Genomic DNA, 20,700 nt, shown 5'->3' on the forward strand with positions numbered 1-20,700 from the left:
TCTTCGCTGCCACTGCTGCATCATAGATGTGAAACAGCAAGTAGTGGAGGCTGGGGCATTTGGACACCCCCCCCCCACTAGGAGCAGGCTGGTTCCTTCCATCCCAAGCAGCCTTGACCAATCCCAGGATGCCCAGGGCGAGGGGCATGCTGGGAAGCGTAGTCCTCGGGGTGAGGTTGCACATGGAGAGAACTCCATGATGAGATGCGGCACCTCTGCCTGCCTGCCCAGCCAGCCTTCTCTCCCACCTCCCCCCATCATGTTTCACAAGCCCTCTCAGCCTCATGCTGCCCCACCCACCTCGTTCACAGCTGCAGAAAAGCAGCAAGTCAGCAGGCAGCACGTGCAGCTGAGCAGAGCAGAGCAGCCTCTCTCTCCGAGATGCCTGTTGATGCCCCTGGAGGCTAGCCACGCCTCACTAGGGAGATGGGACAAACAGATTGAATACCTCAGCATTAACCCTTCCCAGGTGATGGTGAGGGACGGAACCACCATCAGAGGAGCGGACAAGAAATTTATAGGATGAAGAGGAGGTGCTGATGGAGATCAAGATTGATAAGATAGACAGAGTAACATGGACGCACAAAATACAAAATTTGTTGGAACAAAAAGGAGAAAATACATCCCAGTTAACTGGAAGAATGAACACATTTTATATAAGAAAGTGTGGATCTATTAGACTCTGTTATAGAAATAAACTATTAAAGATATTATAGGAGGAAAAATGGAAAGTAAGAAAGAAAAAGAAACCTGAGGGTTAAAGAAAACTAGAGGATTTACTTAGTTAATAACAATGGCTCAAACTTTTTTTCCCCAAAAAAAAGGAAAATAAAAAATATATATGAAATTGATAAATTGATAAATATGAATTAGAATGTATTTTTAAAAAAATAATACCTGGAAATAAATGTGTGGAAGAACTGTTTTATATGTGGTTATTACTTTAAATATATATATTTAAATAAATAATTTAAATATATTTATTTAAAGTAATATATATGGTTCGCCCCCTCCTGGAGAAGCCCTCCCTGGATCCCACTAATTTAAATAACTTTCGGCCGTTCTCGAATATCCCATTCCTGGGCAAGGTGATTGAGCGGGTGGTGGCGTCCCAGCTTCAGAGGGTACTGGAAGAAACGGATTATCTGGACCCATTCCAATCTGTCTTCAGGCCGGGGTTTGGGACGGAGACTGCCTTGGTCGCCTTGGTGGATGACCTTCGCCGGGGGATGGACAGGGGGAGTGCAACCCTGTTAGTCCTGCTGGACCTCTCGGCGGCTTTCGACACCATCGACCATGGTGTCCTTCTGGGCCGGCTGGCCGGGTTGGGGCTTGGAGGCACTGTTTTGAAGTGGTTCCACTCCTTCCTGGCTGACAGATCCCAGAAGGTGGTGCTGGGGGATGCCTGTTCGGCACCCCGACCTCTGAGGTTTCGGGTGCCGCAGGGTTCCATCTTATCCCCCATGCTTTTTAACATCTACATGAAGCTGCTGGGAGAGGTCATCCGGGGGTTTGGAGTGGGTTGCCATCAGTATGCTGATGACACCCAGCTTTATCTCTCCTTTCCCCCTGATTCTGAGGAAGCGGTTGGGGTCCTGGATCGCTGTCTAGAGGCGGTTAGGGGCTGGATGTGGGCAAACAAGCTGAAATTAAATCCGGATAAGACAGAGGTGCTCTTGGTTCGGAAATCCACAGCTTGGGTGCTGGACTATCGTCCTGCTCTGAATGGGGTTGCACTTCCTCTGAAGGAAGGTCCGCAGCTTGGGGGTTCTCCTGGATCCACAGCTGCTCCTGGAGTCCCAGGTGGCGGCAGTGGCCAGGGGAGCCTTTGCTCAGCTTCGGCTGATTCGCCAGCTGCGACCGTACCTGAGCTGCACGGACCTGGCCACAGTAACCCATGCCCTAGTGACATCTAGATTAGATTATTGCAATGCGCTCTACGTGGGGCTGCCTTTGAAGACGGTCCGGAAATTACAACTAGTATAGAACCCGGCTGCTTGTGTGGTTGCTGGGGCACGTCGGTTTGACTCTGTCGAGCTGCTGCTCCGGTGGCTACACTGGCTGCCAGTTCTGTTCCAGGCCCAATTCAAAATGCTAGTTTCGACTTTTAAAGACCTTTACGGCTCGGGGCTGGGGTATTTGAGGGACCGCCTCCTTCCCTACAATCCTGCCCGTGCTCTTAGATAATCTGGGGGGGCCCTTTTGACTGTGCCGCCACTAAGAGATGTGAGAGGGGCGGCGGCCAGGAAGAGGGCCTTCTCGGTGGTGGCCCCCGAACTGTGGCATACCCTCCCCTTAGAACTGAAAACTGCTCCCTCGTTGCTAACGTTTTGGAGTGGACTGAAGACCTTTTTGTTTCAAAAAGCTTTTAATTGTTGACAGGCTGGCTGGCGTTCTTGCTTTTTATATGAAAATCCACGGGGTTTGTTTGTTTGTTTGTTTGTTTTTAGATTTTTAATTATTGTAAATTGTTTTTAATAATTGTTTTTAATGTTGTATTTTTAAAGTGTTGTGAGCCGTCTTGTGTGCCCGTTGGGCAAAAAGGCGGGGTATAAATTATTATTATTATTATTATTAATATATATATATATATATATATATATATATATATATATATATATATATATATATATATATAAAACCAGAATAGAGTATAGTAAAGACTCAATCACAAGAGATTGTTGATTTTGTTATATTCTGATAGATTCTGATAATTAATTCTCATTAATACTAATGAGTAATTGAAGTTAGTTTATGTTTGTTAGAAAGTGAATATTTAGAAAATATAGCATAGGGTATTAGTAAGAACTTATCGTATATGATAAATACGATAAATGATGATTTATCGTAAAAGATAAATCAGTAAGAGGTAGAAGTCAATGAATAAACAGATCAGGAGGTATAGTATGATTAATTAGTAATGGTATATGGTATTTAGCATGCTTAAATGTATGTTATATGTTTGTATGTCTGTGTGTGTTTTATAAAAAAAATTTTTAAATCAATATTTAATTAAAAAAACAAAACATTAACCCTTCCCTGCCTCCTGACTGGAACTGCACACCCAGACACAGACAGATTCAAGTTTGCATGCGTGGGGACCAAGTGCCGAATCAGTGACCTCAGACTCAAACCAGTGCCCAAGTCACTGGCACAGGTGATGAGTCTTCACGAGTCAGCAAAAAACATGTTTTGCGACTCAGACTTGAGTTCCCATCCCTAATAAGTCCCATTATAGTCAATGGGCTTACTCCCAGGTAAATGTGGATAGGCTTGTAACCTTAATTGCTCTTTAAAATGAGAAAAATGACATGAACCTTATTGTATATGTTGTGCACATAAATTCCCTGATATCAATATACAATTGAACTCTACAGTTGTACAGCTGCTGTGTACAACAGACAGAAGAAGGGTCAGAACAAAGCTGAGGGACAAACATCTTAAGAATATAGCAGATGTTATTTCTTAGCTGCCCTATTGCTTAGGGAAATTATTTACCACTCCTTTGGGAAACCAATGGCAGAGAGCACCCATTTGCTTTCACTACTCTTCCTCATTCTCCCATCATGGTCCTCTCCTCCACACTTCCTCTTCTGCTCTGTCTTCCTTTGTCTTTTCCAGTTCAGGGAACAGGAGAAACAAAGGCTAGTGTAACACCAGGTAAAGAGTGGCAGCATTTGGCATGCTGCCATAGGCACCAGGAGGGCTGACTGTGGAACTAGAAGTACACTCAATGACAGTAATGACAGTAGTATCTGAAGCTACCAAATGTATTCTTGAGATTGTCAGACTTGTCCTCATAATGTTGGTACATAGTTTGTCAGCTTCATCCAGTCTTTCTTCACTGACTCCCAGCCCCCTTATTATTAGTGATTGTGATGATTGTGATTATTATTAGTGATTCAGACATGCAACACAGTCTCTTGCAAGAACTGAGTTGCTAGATCCAATATCAGTTCCTTGCAGGAGTGTATTTCTGCAAATTAGCTTAGATTTTTTTTTTTAATATAACTTTTCAGGATGTCTTTAACTAAGCTGGGAAATAAGAAACACAGCAGAAAGGCTTAACTATATTGTTCCTCCCTTAAAATATGATAGAAGGGGGTGACAATATTTTTGCCGATCATGCACATTTAGTTTAAAAAAAACTGGGGCACTTTTCCATTCGGCGCATGAGTTCTTGCCATCTTTTCAATGCCAAGGAAAAAGGCTCTTCCTCTGGACCAAACAGGGCTGGAGAACAGAAAGTGTCAACTATCCCATCTGGCCAATCTAGCAAGCCCTCTGCTTCTCTCCAGACCCTACCTTGTGCATGTTCTGCAACAGAGAAAGCAAACTTTGCTTGCATATCAAGACCCAGAGGGCAATGCTCCTATATTTCTTTTGTCATGTGGCCAGTCTGGGCTATTGGTGCATAATTTCAAAAAAGTACTTTGTTCAGAGTTAAAGTGGGCATTTTGAAAGTAATATATGGACAGACTTCAGGTTGAAGATGGGACAGTGTCTAATTTTGCATTGTCGCATAGGCAGCTTATTTATTCATGTGATATCATGTTTCCTTCTCTTTCCTGGACCTCTCTAGCGTTGCTTCACCTTCATTTCTCCTATTCACTACTTATGGAAAACTCTTTGGCTAAACTAAGTGTCACTTGGAGTGTGGTGTTGCCTCTAGACAGAGGTCTGGGCTAGATAACCTTAGAGAGAGTTTTGTACCCCTTAACTCAGTGATTCACTTACTTGCATTCTTCATTTGTTTTTTGTGATGTAGATTCACAACTGCAGATCATTTTTAATGTAAGTATTTTCTTACCAGAGAAAACTGGCAATGCTAATTTTTTTACTGTATTGCTCATGCTGCCTCCAACTTTTTTGGGCAGGTGGGATATATGTTCATGAGATAAACCTATTCCAGAACCATTTCTACTGAAGTAAAGAAACTGGAAGGTAGTTAATACTTCTTAAAAAAATTGGTTAATAGGAACATACTCATTATTCCAAGGCAAATCTACACTGTGCAACCTAATTCTATATACATCTACTTGGAAGAAAGTTGTATAGAATTCAATGGTGCTTACTTAGAAGTGAGTTTGCCTAACACTGCAGCCTTTGGAAATGAAGCCACATACTTTGAAGCCCACACCAAAGATTTTTGTTGCTTCAAATGTCAGAGCACCAGTTCTACTTGAACTTCTAGATTGCTCTAGTCAATCACTGAGTGATGAATGGCTCAGAAGGAAATGTCATTCTATTGAACCATATCTGAATGTATGCACAGTGTAGCTCTTGTAACATGATTTGAGTTGGAACATTGTGGAACTGATTATCTACATTTTATATGCTTTGATAAACTGAACATATATTTTAAAGTCTCCCAAGAGCTACAAATCACTGATCTTAGCCTGCAGTAACTTATAATTATGTTTGTGTATGCTATTATTTTGTACAAGACAGATTAGATTTACTGCTTGCATTAATACCACTGTAGCTATAGTTTGGTTACGGTAGTTGCTCTGTAAGATTTCACATACATGTTTTTGCTTTTACCTATGAACATACGAAGCCACCTTATTCTGAGTCAAACCTATGATTCAACTACATCTGTATTGTCTGTAGTGACTAGCAGTGCCTCTCCAGATTTCAGAGCAAGATTTTTCCTACCCGGATCTATCAGGAAGAACCAGGGACTGAACCTGGGATTTTCACATAGAAAGCAGATGCTTTACCACTCCCTATGACCACTTCCTTGAGGAGAAATCCATGTATTTCTCACTCCTAAACATTTTGAAACTAATTTGGAATTTTCATTCATGGTGACACAATCACTTGTGATTCTCTCTTCTCTTTTTCTTTCTGCTGCTCTTCTTAACATTATTTGTAGCAACTCAGCATCATTTCTCTTCTCTCACCACGTATATAGTGTCTTGTGGCCCAACTCTACTGAACCTATTTCAATTAATGTCATTGGTAGTCCAAGCTCTAGTATCAAGCATTATGTTTTAGTTCCTACCTATTTCTATACCACTAAAGAACACAGGCCTACAAAATTGAGGGTTAGAAAAGTTTTTCCCAAACTTTATGGTGGTTTGATATGAATTTGGGGTGCTGATTCCAAAAATGGCATCTGTTTTGCCCTATCACGCCTAGTTTTGGAGATATAGTATAGCCTCATTAGTGAATGGTTCAAGCAGCTTCCTCATGAGGAAGCCATGGTGTAACCATGATGTGTGTAATTTTATAAATGTCTATCATGTACCCCTCTAGTCATTTTTATTCTAAATGAAGAAGTCTCTGCTGCATTATCCTGTTCTCAAAGGAAATATGCTTCAACTAATTTGGGCTGCCCTTAGCTGCCCCATTTCCAGCTTTACATTCCTTTTGAGAAGGGGTGACCAGAACAGTATCCAGTATTTGAAATACTGCTGCATTATCAGTTATGATGGTGTTATGATGCTGGAAGTTTTCTTTTCCATCCTGTTTCTCAAACATCATTAAAACGGAATTTGCTTCTCTTGCAAAGTACATCTCACTGAAAGCAATGCCATGCAGATACATGTATGCAGAGGCATAGCTAAGTCATTTGACACCCGAGGCCCATAAATTTTTGTCACCCCATATGACATAGTTAATTATGCAATTATTTAATTATTATTTATTAAATCATTAATTAATTAATAATTAAATTATTAATTTTTAATTCACATTTTTATACCACTCTTCCTCTAAGCAGCTGAGGGTGGTTTACATAAGAACATAAGAACAGCCCCACTGGATCAGGCCATAGGCCCATCTAGTCCAGCTTCCTGTATCTCACAGCGGCCCACCAAATGCCCCAGGGAGCACACCAGATAACAAGAGACCTCATCCTGGTGCTCTCCCCTACATCTGGCATTCTGACTTAACCCATTCCTAAAATCAGGAGGTTGCGCATACACATCATGGCTTGTACCCCATAATGGATTTTTCCTCCAGAAACTCGTCCAATCCCCTTTTAAAGGCGTCTAGGCTAGACGCCAGCACCACATCCTGTGGCAAGGAGTTCCACAGACCGACCACGCGCTGAGTAAAGAAATATTTTCTTTTGTCTGTCCTAACCCGCCCAACACTCAATTTTAGTGGATGTCCCCTGGTTCTGGTATTATGTGAGAGTGTAAAGAGCATCTCCCTATCCACTCTGTCCATCCCCTGCATAATTTTGTATGTCTCAATCATGTCCCCCCTCAAGCGTCTCTTTTCTAGGCTGAAGAGGCCCAAACGCTGTAGCCTTTCCTCATAAGGAAGGTGCCCCAGCCCCGTAATCATCTTAGTCGCTCTCTTTTGCACCTTTTCCATTTCCACTATGTCTTTTTTGAGATGCGGCGACCAGAACTGGACACAATACTCCAGGTGTGGCCTTACCATCGATTTGTACAACGGCATTATAATACTAACCGTTTTGTTCTCAATACCCTTCCTAATGATCCCAAGCATAGAATTGGCCTTCTTCACTGCCGCCGCACATTGGGTCGACTCTTTCATCGACCTGTCCACCACCACCCCAAGATCTCTCTCCTGATCTGTCACAGACAGCTCAGAACCCATCAGCCTATATCTAAAGTTTTGATTTTTTGCCCCAATGTGCATGACTTTACACTTACTGACATTGAAGCGCATCTGCCATTTTGCTGCCCATTCTGCCAGTCTGGAGAGATCCTTCTGGAGCTCCTCACAATCACTTCTGGTCTTTACCACTCGGAAAAGTTTGGTGTCATCTGCAAACTTAGCCACTTCACTGCTCAACCCTGTCTCCAGGTCATTTATGAAGAGGCTGAAAAGCACCGGTCCCAGGACAGATCCTTGGGGCACACCGCTTTTCACCTCTCTCCATTGTGAAAATTGCCCATTGACACCCACTCTCTGCTTCCTGGCCTCCAACCAGTTCTCAATCCAGGAGAGGACCTGTCCTCTAATTCCCATGGTTTACATGGTTCCTTCCCTCACAACAACCCTGTGAGGTAGGTGCAACAGATAGTAATAGTCATGACATGAAATGAATAATAATAATGGCCAGAAGATATATGCAATGAATATTTCCCCACAAGCAATAGATAAAATTATGCATCAAATGGTATATAACATGATGGTATTATTCCTAAAAGCCACGATTTCCAGAATTTTGGTCACTAGGGTGTCACTCCCTCCCTCTAGGATGTCTCATTGGCTTGTTTTGATGCAAGGCAGTGGTTCTCAAACTTTTAACACTGGGACCCGCTTTTTAGAATGACAATCTATCCAGGACCCACCGGAAGTGATGTCATGGCTGGAAGTGACACCATCAAGCAAAATATAGTAATTATAGATAATTAAATTAAAGAAAGACAGATAATTAAATAAGGGGAAGCCAGCCCTGTTTCATCAAGTGACTTTTCTTTGTAGCCTGCCTGCTATAACACCCCCCACCCCACAAAAAAATCAGTGAGATTTTCAGTCCTCCCTAGTGCCCACCTTACCAGCTCATGCCTCTGTTTTATTCTTTTGAGGGGGGGGGGTGCTGCTTTCTGAAGCATTTGTTGAGCTCCACTTTCATCAGATTGGGACCATGCAGTAGCCTTGCATTCCCCTTTGCCTGACTGGACCAGGAGCCAAGGCGTTTACTTGTGAGTAAATGCAACCATGTGGCTTACTTTTGCTTTCCATAGGGCTCAATACATTCATCTGCTTGGAGCAGGGGTGTCCAAAGTTTTTGGCAGGAGGGCCACATCATTTCCCTGACACTGTGTTGGGGGCTGAGAAAAAAAGAATTAATCTACATTTAAAATTTGAATAAATTTACATAAGTTTACATAAATGAATACATTAAAGATGAACATATATGAATGAATGAAAGTCTTGCAATAGCTCAAGGCCTATAAAAGGCCTTGCACAAAGCAAGGCTGGCCTTTCTTTTGCTGCCACTGCTGCATCACAGATGTGAAACAGCAAGCAGTGGAGGGAGCCCTCATCCCACAGCTCATGCGAGAGGTCAAACAGTCACCCTCATGCTGAGAGCAGTTGTGTCAGGCCAGTGCGGGCTCCAACAAATCTCTAAAGGGCCAGAGGCTCATTGGAGACTGGGGGCTCCCTGAGGGCCGCATTGGGAGGCCTCGAGGGCTGCAAGTGGCCCCAGGGCTGGGGTTTGGGCACCCCTGGCTTGGAGGAAGGGATCACCTTCTTGGGTGTTTTTTGGGGGCTGTTTTCATTGGATAGGAACCATTCTGGTGTCGTTGGATTCCTCTCAGTCTGCCCTTTCCGACGTACTAAGGCAAGTTTGCCTACTTGTGAGTAAACGTGCTACTTGGCTCAGTTTCACTTTCCATAGGGCTCCATGCATTTTTTGTTTCTGTTTTTTTGGCCATAACTTTTGATGGAAAGGAGATATTTCACTCCGGTGTTTTGCACTGCATTCTGCTGGAAATTCTGCATCCAACAGTATATAGTATGATGGGGTTATTCGTAACCTCTGCAATGTTGGCTCATTTGTGATATCACCACCCCAAGGCTGGTACCTGGGGTGGACCACCCCCAGCCTCTTGCTAGCTACGCCACTGCATTTATGCACATTGACTTTACGCTGCAGTTCCCGATCCATCAGGCAGCGCATGCATGGAAACCTGTTTGCATGTTCATATTTCACAAGGCGAATTACGACAGGGGTCCAGAAAAGCCTGGATACAAAGATGACAATCCTAAATTTGAAGGGAGGGTTAAGAAAGCAGATAAGGTCTTAAAATCTGTATGTCACAAACTGGGCCTCAGGAAGCTGATGCAATTAAAACAGCAACAATTAAGACGTGTGTCCTGGTTAATGTGATTAAGCCACAGGCCGCACTGGGTGACGCGCACAGGGGAGTGACATGACTACTGGCCAAAATGTTAAAATCTTGGTATTTTTGAATAATACCACCTTGTTAAACATCATTTGATGTGTAATTTCATGCAGAATACAATGAAATAAACCATGTTGAAATTTATCAAAAGTTATAGCCAAAAAACCCAGCAGGACAGGGCAATGGTGCATCATCATGGCCCTGCCTACTGCATGGGAGGAGGTCCATCATGGGTCTGACATGCTGGCCTATCGCACTGGGTAACTCAAGTCCTCGTGATGCTACTGGATTAAGCAAGAGATATGGTAGTATGTGTAAGAAGAACATGTACAGTGAAGACTGAAATTGACTGCCGTAACAGGTTGGACAAGGCCATGGATATAGCTCATAAAACATCTAGGGTACAGAGATGAGTTGTTCACTGACAAATGGGCTGGAAAGTTGGAATGTGGGAAAGAATAGGTGTGTTGCTAGGCAACATGAGTAGAGTGTAGTAAGGAAGAAACATTTCAGAATCCTGCCCCAACATTCTATTTGTCCTTGGCCTTAGGTGCATTTCTCTGTATTTGATCAAAGGAGAAGGGCTATTCGCATGGGTACTTTACCAGAAATACAGCAAGGGGTGCTGTGCCTGTTAGAACTGAAAGGTACAGGAACAATTTGGTTGCTTGCGCCTATCTCTGAAAGCATCATGTGGAAATTAGCAACGAGGTTGGAGAAAGCAGCATTAGGTCTTCCAAAGCTTGTTCAGAAGCAGGAATGTCTTTCTGAACTATACAGGATCAGTGACTTGGACCCAAACATACTATACAGCTCACGGAGGCTGTAAAATACCAAGGCGGCTGTAAAATAAAAATACCAAAGTGAATTAGGCTTTAATAGGAAGAGGGCTCTGGTCATGGTGCTAACTTTTGTTGCCAATATTTTATTATTTTTGGTTCTCTTTAGTTATGTGCTGTATTTTTGGATATTTTTAGTTACGGTGTGCCCTGAGCCTTGGGAAAAAGACAGATTAAATATGTAAATAAACATTAGTTTGCTAACACACACATCCCACATATGATTCCCAGTAGTCTTGCTTGTACTGAATTGCTGTACAGCAAAAATAAGATTTTAATTGACTGAGGGCTTATCCAGACTACTCTCCAAAGGGAGGGGCTCTTGCACAATTTCTCTATAAGCTCTTTTTAATGTTATACCTAGTCCCCAAGGGATTGGATACAAATCAGGAGAACGTCTTGTTCAGGACACTGCCAATTTCATTGGCTTGTTAGCACAATTCTTAGATGCAACACTGACATGGCAGTTTATTTAATCTTCAGTAAATACACAGGCAGTGTTGGCAAGGGTGAGTGTAGAGCCAACCAGTTATGGAGCCAGAGAAGCTAAGGTGTCTCAGGGCCCAATTCTATCCAAGTTTTCAGCACTAATGCAGCTGTGCCAGTTGGGCATGAGCTGCACCCTGCAGTGAGGGGGCAATCACAAAGGCTTCCTCAAGGTAAAGGGATGTTTGTTCCGTTCCCTCAGGGCAGCATAGGCCCAGGAAAGTTGGATAGGATTGGGCCCTTAGTTTTGCAGCATCCTACCATAAAGCCTTTTGTTTATTATACAGTCATGACAATTTGTCTCACTAGTATAAAACTTGGCATGAAGAGGCTATAATGAGGGCTACAATTTGGCCAATTCCAGAGAAATCCAATGAAGAATGGCTGTGTCACAACAGTTGCTTTGGGAAAACTTTTGAGTTTTCTTTGAAACTATGAAGTTTTAAAGTTCCCATTTGAATCAAGGGAAAGTGAAGGCCAGCTACACAGCCTGCTTTCTAGAATCTAGTAGGCTGCACCAATAAGGGGGGGCAGCATCCCATTAGTGAGTGAGAGAGAAGAGCCAGGGAGTGCTGCTACACATGTATGAGTTTGTGTTTGTAGATATACAAAAAAGAGAGGGATTGTTCTGTGTGTGTGTGTGTGTGTGTGTGTGTGTGTGACGGGGGTCCCAATTGTACAGTATATACAAGATGGAAGGAGATGTGCAGCTGCAGAGGAAAGGGACTGGGGTTGAAATGCCATGCAAAGCAAGGGTGGATGGAGGCAAAGTACAATATGCAAGATTGTAGAATAAGTTCATGCCTTACATGGTACAAAAGGTAGGATGACCATCTTAACTTAAAATTTCCATGCTGTTTGGCACATGAATGAATCTCTAAGAATCTGTTTTCTTCAACTGATTGAAATTACTTTGTAATTTGAGTGCTAAAAAATGTGATCGCCCTGTAGTGGAAGCATTACATTAAGGAAAAATAAAAACCAAGTCTGGAGGGGCCCTGCGATTGTAGATCGAGCAACTAGTAATAGAGGAAAGACGCTTGCAGTGTTCTAAATCTCTCCATGAATACTTTTGTGTCACTCACTTTGGACTTTGTCAGGTTGAAAGGTAAGCATGCTTATCTCTCCAGGAGTGGTCCATGACATTAACAAGAAAGCTGACAGGAGAACTGATTGTGAACAGAAAAATGACTGGAGATGCTCAGGAGAAAGGGAGTAGATTGCAGGATGGGAAAGGGGGGTGGGTTGTGTCTTGTGAGGATTATGCAGAAAGAAAGGGGAAGGGGAATGAACCTCAGCAAAGAGTGGGGCATGAGAATGAAGGCTCTATCAGTGTTGAAGAGGGACAATGAGGGCAGAATGCCCAGAAAGTGCAGAATCAAAAAGGAAGAAGAGAGTTCCTGGAATAGATGCCAAGGGAAAAAAATACTGCTGAATATAAAAACAATAATAGAACCAATAAAAGGGGAAACTAGGAGCCCAGGTAGGGGAAGACATTTTGGGAAAGGGACTTGTTCGGAAAGGAAAAGGACAGAAAGGCATGGGGGGGGGGGAGAGTGCTTAAGAGAAGCCTATCTAAACAAGACCTGGGGTGGGGGCAGAAGTGCCAAAATGTAAATCCATGTGGCAAAATATTTTCAATATGATCAAAAGGTATAAATTTGACCAAGGAGAAAAATAGGTATGGGTTAGTGAGAGCTGATACATCTCTTATTTGGTTTCTGTTCAACATGCTTGAACAGATTCAGTTTAGTGATTGACAAAACGTGAAGTCATTCTAATATCCAAAGAACAGTGGATTCCATATTCAATTTAACTTACAATAAACAGCCAAATAGAAGCGTTTAAGTATGCTTCCTTGTGTTAACAATATCATTGCTCTTTTTGGGGGCAGGGAGTCATTTTACATGGGCATTTTTTGCTTTCCATGGCTGTTTCAAATGGATTTTAAGAACCACTGGTTCTTTATGTAAACTATTTATTTTCATTTTTCATACTAAGAGCATATTTTGAACTCAAATGACTAATGTCAGTATTTTTCAGTAGCCATGAAATGTTTATTTCTTTTCACATTTCTATACCACCCTTCCTCCAAGGAGCTCAGGGCAGTGTACATAGTCCCTTCCCTCCTTTTGTCCTCGTAACAATCCTGTAGGGACGGTGAGGCTGAGAGACAGTGACTGGCCCAAGGTCACCTAGGAAGCTTCATGGATGAGCAGGAATTTGAACTTGGATGTTCCAGGTCTAAGTCCGACTCTTAAACCATTACACCATCCATTTATCGCAAGCATCACTTCTTACTGATCTGTTTGTATAAGCATCTCATGTTCTTAATTTGCTAGGCACTTCCAGTTTTGGACAAATTCAAACTCTCAGAAGCACCAATAGGAGGAGAGGTTCATTTGTTTTTGTGTCCTCTTGCTCACTTGTCTTCAAACATTACAGCAAGCACCAACAGTAAGCTAGCCTTATACTGCTTTGTCTCATGGATGTAGCATGTATTGGATGTCTTAGTTCCATCTCTGATTTTTACTCCTCATAGTAATCTACCATTCCTTGGGGGCACAGAAGCAGCAATTTCTGACAGAGAAGTAGAAACCCTTTCAAAGAAAACCCCAGAGACCAAAATGAGAAAAACTAATCTGTCCCTCGCTTGCAGCAGTATCAAGATACATAAGGAGAAAAGGGTCTTCCTTCCCTAAGCAGACCTTGCAGAGTGAAGAGGTAGGCACTTGCAGCCCAATTCTACCTAAATACCCACGTGGCCATGCAGCACCACCAGCGTGGCTTCTGCTGCATCCTGCAGGAAAGTTTTTGGCTGCTGGAGGTCTCCTTGGGCAAGGGGACACCTGGGGTAGCCCCAGCAGCTGCAACAGGTTAACTTGGACCTGCACCAGTTATATTGCTGGGGCAAGTCCACGTTGATCTGTGCAGGTGGTTGGGATTCAGCATGTGCAGCCACCAAATCTGCTCCCTCACAGGCCCAATCTGACCACAGGAAGTGGACAGCAAAGGACTTCCTGTTAGCTTTCTGACTATTGCCTCCTGTAGTGCTCCTCTAGCAACTATGATTCTAGGTTCTTGCTGTTTGCTTCTGGTTCCAAAGTAAAATGAAGGAAAAGGTGCCTTTTGCAAAGTGTATGCAAATGAAGAGAGGTGAGTCATGAGCACAATGGGAGGGGGGAGAATGTGAGTACTGCAGATAAATGAAACTGCAGACATGGGACCTGTGGATATGGGGGAGGCTGCCTGTACATTAGATGGTAATGTTCATCAAAAGGTAGCAGAATTTATCAGGCATAATAGACGGTTAATTGGATGTTGCCTACAAGTCCATCTATTGTCAGTTTCCCCCCCCCCCCCCACAAACATTCATATTGCAAAATTACTCTTACAATATTGTAAAAATATTATGGCAAGGAAAAACCATACAAAGGGCATGGAAACAGACTGGGGGAGGGGTGGGGTGTAGCAGATACCGAGGGCATAGATGGTGAGAGGGGCATGAGGACAAGCTCGCCTGGGGATAATGACTGTTTGGGTTGTTTGGAAAAAAGGTGTGAGAAGATGGAAGCATTACATTTTACATATTGTTCTAACCCATTTTTGCCCAGGCCACAGGTGTACACATTTTGTCCCTATTGCGTATATGCAACATTGGGCAGAAATGACTTAAGTTAAGCAAGCTACATCTTGTGTTTCTAGTAAAATATTTCTTTATGTTAGTCCCGAATGTTATATTTTGGCAGAGATAAAGCTGTCTTCCAGGCTGAACTAATTCTCATTAAAGATTCTTTAGACCTTGCTATGCACTGGTCCTTCACTCTGCAGTCTAGCTTTTGTCAGTTTTTATTAAGCCATGCAAAGCATTGGAGGAATTCAAATGAACTGGGCAATTTTGTTCTGACAATTATTTAGAGTTGAATTGCTTGCTTGAAACTCATGCCTGGAGGGAACCTGAAATGTGCTTGTATCTGCTGTTGAACAATGGAACGCTCAAAATCGTAAGGCTTGCCACAGTTAATTTTAACCCATGAAAAAGCAAGGATCACAGTATATTCTGTGCCAGTCAATTAGAAATGTGAAAACTTCTCCTCAGATAACATGCGCCTTGATCCCTTAATTCAACCACTCTTTTTTTTCTAAAGTCACACTACCGATTCTAGAGGTGAACTTGTATATTTAATTCCTGCAATGAGTAACATAAATGGTGATGTCGGGGGCTTGGGGAGTGGGTTATGTTTTGCATAGTCGACTTACAGCCCAGTTCTAATGCACTGGTACAGGGAGGCTGGCTGGTCTGCCCCGTCTCCAATGCAAGATTGGGGCTAGAAGCGGCTCAGCCTGGGGCAAGGGGAATTGTTTTCTCTTACCCCGGGTAAAGCTGCAGCAGCACCAGCGGGGCTACTTGGATCTGTGCCACCTAGAGAGGTGGCGCAGATCCAAGCAGCCTGGAGCTGTCCCAGGCTGCCCAGAAATGGGAATAGGATCCCGCATAAGTGCCAGATCCTGACTCTGCCACCTCACTTGCCACCCGCCCATGAGCCTGCCCACCACCCAGCCTCCCCTGCTATGAAACACCCCCTCCCCACCCTCTCCAGACTCCTGTACTGGCCTAGCTTGGCCGATGCAGCCTCAACTTTTGTGCCAGCCCAATTGGCTTGAGCCGGCTTTCCTCCTCTCCCAGTGGTATGAAAGTGCTTTATGACTCTTTTGGTGCAATGGAAATGACTAGAGCCCTGATAACATCCTGCAGCATATCTATATGTAGACTGAAACATATGGTCTAAAGGTGTATGATATTTATCTTGCATTTTTCACATTATTTAGAAATGGAACACAACAAACTCTGCCTCTGATTTTGGCTTCTATTCTTTCTGCTAACTGTCCTCTGTTCACAAATGGTAGCTGTGAATGATGAATCTGTAATTCCTTTTAGTTAAAAGCACAACAGAGCAACAGGCATATTATGTGCAAATGTTAGCAGACCTAATATTCAATCTGAATGTATTAAAAAAAAAACCCAAACAACCCTAGAAACCCACCTGAGAGCTGTATAACGCAACTACAAGATATGATAAGGCAAAATGAGCTCACTTATGCTAAAATGTAAAGAAGCACCATAAATTAAATTTCACCAGGGATGCCTCAATCAAGTCAGTGCATCAGGCACTGCAAATGAGTCAGCAAGGATGTATCAATGTGCCTTGCAAGTTGCAGAGTTCCCCCCCCCCCCCCCCAGCATTAAACAATGGGATTTCTGAAAGTATCACAGGGGGCTTTCAAAAGGTCATCTAATCCAACTCATTGCCGTACTTCTGCATACTCTTAGGTTGCAAATCTAACCCCTTATGTCAGTGCTTTCCAGCACTGGCATAGCAGTGCCAATGGGACGTGTGCTGCATCCTGCTGTTGGGTGTCACTCACAGAGGCCTCATCAAAGTGAAGGAATGTTTGTTCCCTTACCTCAGAGCTGCATTGCCCTTAAGTCAGTGCTGGAAAGCACTGACATAAGGGGTTAGGATTGCGCCCTTAGTTGCTTCTTTCAGTCCTCTAATAGGAGTGGATAGTCCCCCAATACCCAGGAAGGGAGGCACAGTCTGCGTGTGCCGATTCACTGCATACATGCCATTTTCAAATTGCTTGTTTCCAAACATTGAGGTTGTTGTAGCAAAACAGCACTAGCACACATACGTTGAAATAGCAGATGAGGAGCACAGTTAAACATCACTTTGTGCAATGAAGATCTCGATTTCTCCTGATGGCAGCTTCAATTTATTATAGAAAACCTGAATCAGAGAATCATTCCATTAATGGGAATATTTCCACTACCAGGAAATGCACTGCCCTCATATGTGAAATGTCTTGTTTATAGTAGAAACATAGCGTAATCCTATACATCAGTGGTTCTCAAGCGTTTAGCACTGGGACCCACTTTTTAGAATGTGAATCAGTCAGGACCTACTGGAAGTGATGACAGTACCAGAAGGGACATCCTCAAGCAGGAAAATTTTTCACAATCCTAGGCTGCAATCCTACCCACACTTACCCAGAAGTAAATCCCATTTACTGTCATTGTTAAAAGCAAAATATAGTAGTCTGTGAAAAGTACAGATCTGTCACATTCCCCCAAATGCAGTCACCTACCATGGTAGCAACAAGTCTAATATATTAAAAATAAAATATTGAAATGAATGGGGACCCACCTGAAATTGGCTCGCGACCCACCTAGTGGGTCCCGACCAAAAGTTTGAGAAACACTGCTATTCATGTTTACTCAGATGCAAGTCTAATTACTTTCAATAGGGATTACGCCCAGGTAAGGGTGTATAGAATTGTAGCCACATAGCCCAATCCTACCTAAATTTCCATGTGGTGATGCAGTGGTGCCAGTGTGGCTTCCACTGCATCCCACAGGGGCTTTTTGACTGCTGAAAGTCTCCTCAGGGTAAATGGTAAGCCCCAACAGCTGCAACTGGTCAAACTCAGACCTGCACTAGCGATTTCGCTGCACTAATCCGTGCAGGCGGATCAAGTCCGGGAAGGGGGATGGGATCTGGTGGGCACCTGCCTCCTCCAAAGTCTGATCTGCCCACCCCTTGCCCCATCTCCTCCTCATTCTGTCTTCCCCCTGCCCTGTTCTGTCCCCTGCACTGGGCTTACCTGTGTGGACAGGCCTCTGTTGCTTCACTGGCACATGCAGGAAAGGTTCCAGCCTTCCTGCCAGGCCCGCCAGCTTCCTGCGCTGCCACAAAGTGCTTTACAGCGCTTTTGCAGCAACTAGTGTTAGTGGAACACACTTTCCACCAGTGTTTCTTTAATTAGGATTGGGCTGACCAACTGATTTAGTTAGGATTGGGCTGACCAGCTTGTGGCTGAAGTCATTTCTTATATGATCCAATCACAATTTAAACCAGATGTGTTCCCAGAATGCATCTGAATAAGAAAGAAAAAAACACCATTAGGCTCATGCTCATTTGACTCCCTTCTTATTTTGGCGGCTTTCACCTTCATTTTGTCATGGTGCTTCGTACAGTTTAAATCAAGGAGAATTACACACACACACGTGCGCGCGCGCGCGCGCGCACGGCCAAAATCTCCAAGAAAGCATTAAAAACAGTTGGACCCAAGACCACTCTCTCAGAGCTGAATTAGCTGCAAAATCTGAGTTTTGGAATGTGATTGGTTTTATCTTTTCTTTGTTGGAAAACGCACACCTTCCGTTTCAGCTATGCATCTTTCAGCTATGCTATGCAGAGAAAAAGTAAACCTAGGATCTCTAATCAAAAATCAAGCCAGGATTTTTTATGATTGCTTCCTAGGCTAATTCTGATTAAAATAAATGCCAGTGGTAAAAAACAATATGTACTCGGCAAAGACCATAATGACAGTATGTTGTGCGCTATGTAAATGAGAAGATTCACATTGTTCTTCTTATTCACCAAGGCAACTGATATTTTAATTTCAGCAAGAGGAGCTGTGCAATATTTTGTTGTGCAGCGAGGCACCAAAGCTGACCAGATTTTTCATAGAGAAGCATGCATTTGACTTTTCTCCCTTACTTTCTCTTGCAAACTCCGTGTGTTGATACATACATTTTCCACTGCAGAATGGTCCTCAAAATTATGCTATAGAACATCTTTGCCTGTGGAGTTAGATTCTATTTCATGCAAAAATATAAATAACAATTCTAAGTATTACATATATCATATGAACTGATGTTCAGTACGCAGTATGATGGTAAACAGAAATGTCTGAGTGAGAGTCTCGGTCAGCTCTCTCAGTTTTGAAAGTGACTAATGATCAGACAAGTTGTGGCCCATCTAGATGGCCTGAACGCTTATTATCATCATCCTACCTCTGCTCTCTTTGTGGTAGCGTTAGTCCAAGCAATATTTCAGACCAAGAAAATAATTCAGACAGACCCACAGCAATAACATAAAAAGAGATGGTTACCTAATACGATGAAGGGAATTCCCAGGAAGGTAGAATTATATTTCCCACCAGTCAGATTAATTATTCCAGCTGCAGTGAGAGTAGCCAAGCTCACAGTTAACAACCCAAGGAGGCCAAGCCAGGGTTTGCTGCGGACACAGTCTTGCATGGAACAGCAGAGCATGGCCAAGGTGACCACAAGAACCAGGCTTGTGGTCAGGTAACGTTCCGACACCCTGCTCGTCCTCTGGAAGTCCTCTTGAAGAGAAGATGAAGTGAAGGGATACATTGTGACATTCTGGTTGGATTTCTGGAAAAGTTTAATAGTGTCACAAAAGTTGGATTCCCATTTTTCTGCCACCATGTCGTTCAGGGAGTTGATTGCTTGCAAGTAATAGGTGAGCTGAATGGCTTCGGCAGACTTCACCCGGTCTTTGCTGTGCACCGTGACACCACCAAGCTGGTGCCCATTGTATACTTCCCTGCCATCTTTTAGGTGCGTGATTGGATATGTGATAGCAAAATTAGTTTGATTAGACAAGCGAGCAGTCTTCAGCTCCTTCAGGACATGCACAATGTCATCCACTATGCAAGACTTGTCATTATTTAGGATGCAGATATGGGCAAAGGTATAATTAAAACCAGGTCTTTGTACTTGAATCCTGGTCACAGCAGAGTGCAGCTACAAGGGAAAGAAAAAATCACACACATTATCAGATAATCTTGCGTTATACCAGGCAGAGCAGCATCAGCTTGATCAAACACAGTTTTCTCTCAACTAACCAACCAAGTCAGTTTCAATAACTATTATAATAATCATAAGTACCAGCTGAAAATGGACAGCATGCATGAAAGTATTGTTACCTTTTACCAACACTGTTCTCCATAAATCAATTAGATTCAGACATAGAAACACTGTACGCATCAGCTGGTAGCGTTCTGTCTCACACCCCCCCCAAACCTGTCTACCCCAATCTTTATAAACTACTGTGCTAAACCCATTTCTGCCCAGCCCGCAGGTGTACACATTTGATCTCTGTTACGTATATGCAACATTGGGCAGCAAAGGCTTAAATGTATAGGTTACTTGATCTACTACACGTAAAAGGGTATGTCACGGATCAAATATAAATATAAAAGTAACTTTTTAGTAACTCTAATGTTAAAATTATGGCATCTCTTTTGATAATGTAGGAGGTGAGGCAACCTGTCATGCGCAGGGCTATTTTGGTGCTCCTTCTGCACAGTAACAAGTAAAGAGACAATTATGTGTCTACTCCTGAAGAAACCATCATAAGATATGACTAATTTAGCTGGTTTTAAACAGGTTTCATATGTCCCTTTTTAGAGCAGGTAAACATGTGGTGACAAGAGCTATTGCAGTCATATCTGGAGGGCTGACCTCCTTGGTTATGCAGCTCTTGACCTGACCTTAATAGCCCTGGTGGATGAACTACATCTAGAAGTGAATGGGGATTTTCAGAGATTTTTGATATAGTATAACATACAGTTTTGATAACCCAGCTTGAACAAGTAGTATGGGTGTTGGATTTGGCTTTTCAGTAATTCCATTCTTTTAATCAGAGCACATTCACCAG

At 43.0% G+C, this 20,700-nt stretch overlaps 1 protein-coding gene across 2 annotated transcripts in view; it reads right to left on the reverse strand.

Annotated features, from left to right (window-relative positions):
- The window catches only part of PTCHD1 (patched domain containing 1), a 58,294-nt gene that overhangs the window by 11,620 nt on the left and 25,974 nt on the right, over positions 1-20,700 (reverse strand). The window contains exons 2-3 of one of the 2 annotated variants that reach the window (XM_066621923.1): positions 19,764-19,784; positions 19,124-19,598 (exon numbers count right to left, since the gene is read on the reverse strand). In XM_066621923.1, coding sequence (XP_066478020.1) covers positions 19,124-19,598; positions 19,764-19,784 — 496 coding nt within the window. Of the gene's footprint in view, positions 1-19,123; positions 19,785-20,700 lie in introns of both variants that reach the window. The other variant, XM_066621922.1, reaches the window with a different exon arrangement.

Source organism: Tiliqua scincoides, chromosome 3, assembly GCF_035046505.1.
Source record: "Tiliqua scincoides isolate rTilSci1 chromosome 3, rTilSci1.hap2, whole genome shotgun sequence".
In the NCBI taxonomy this organism is placed as follows: domain Eukaryota; kingdom Metazoa; phylum Chordata; class Lepidosauria; order Squamata; family Scincidae; genus Tiliqua; species Tiliqua scincoides.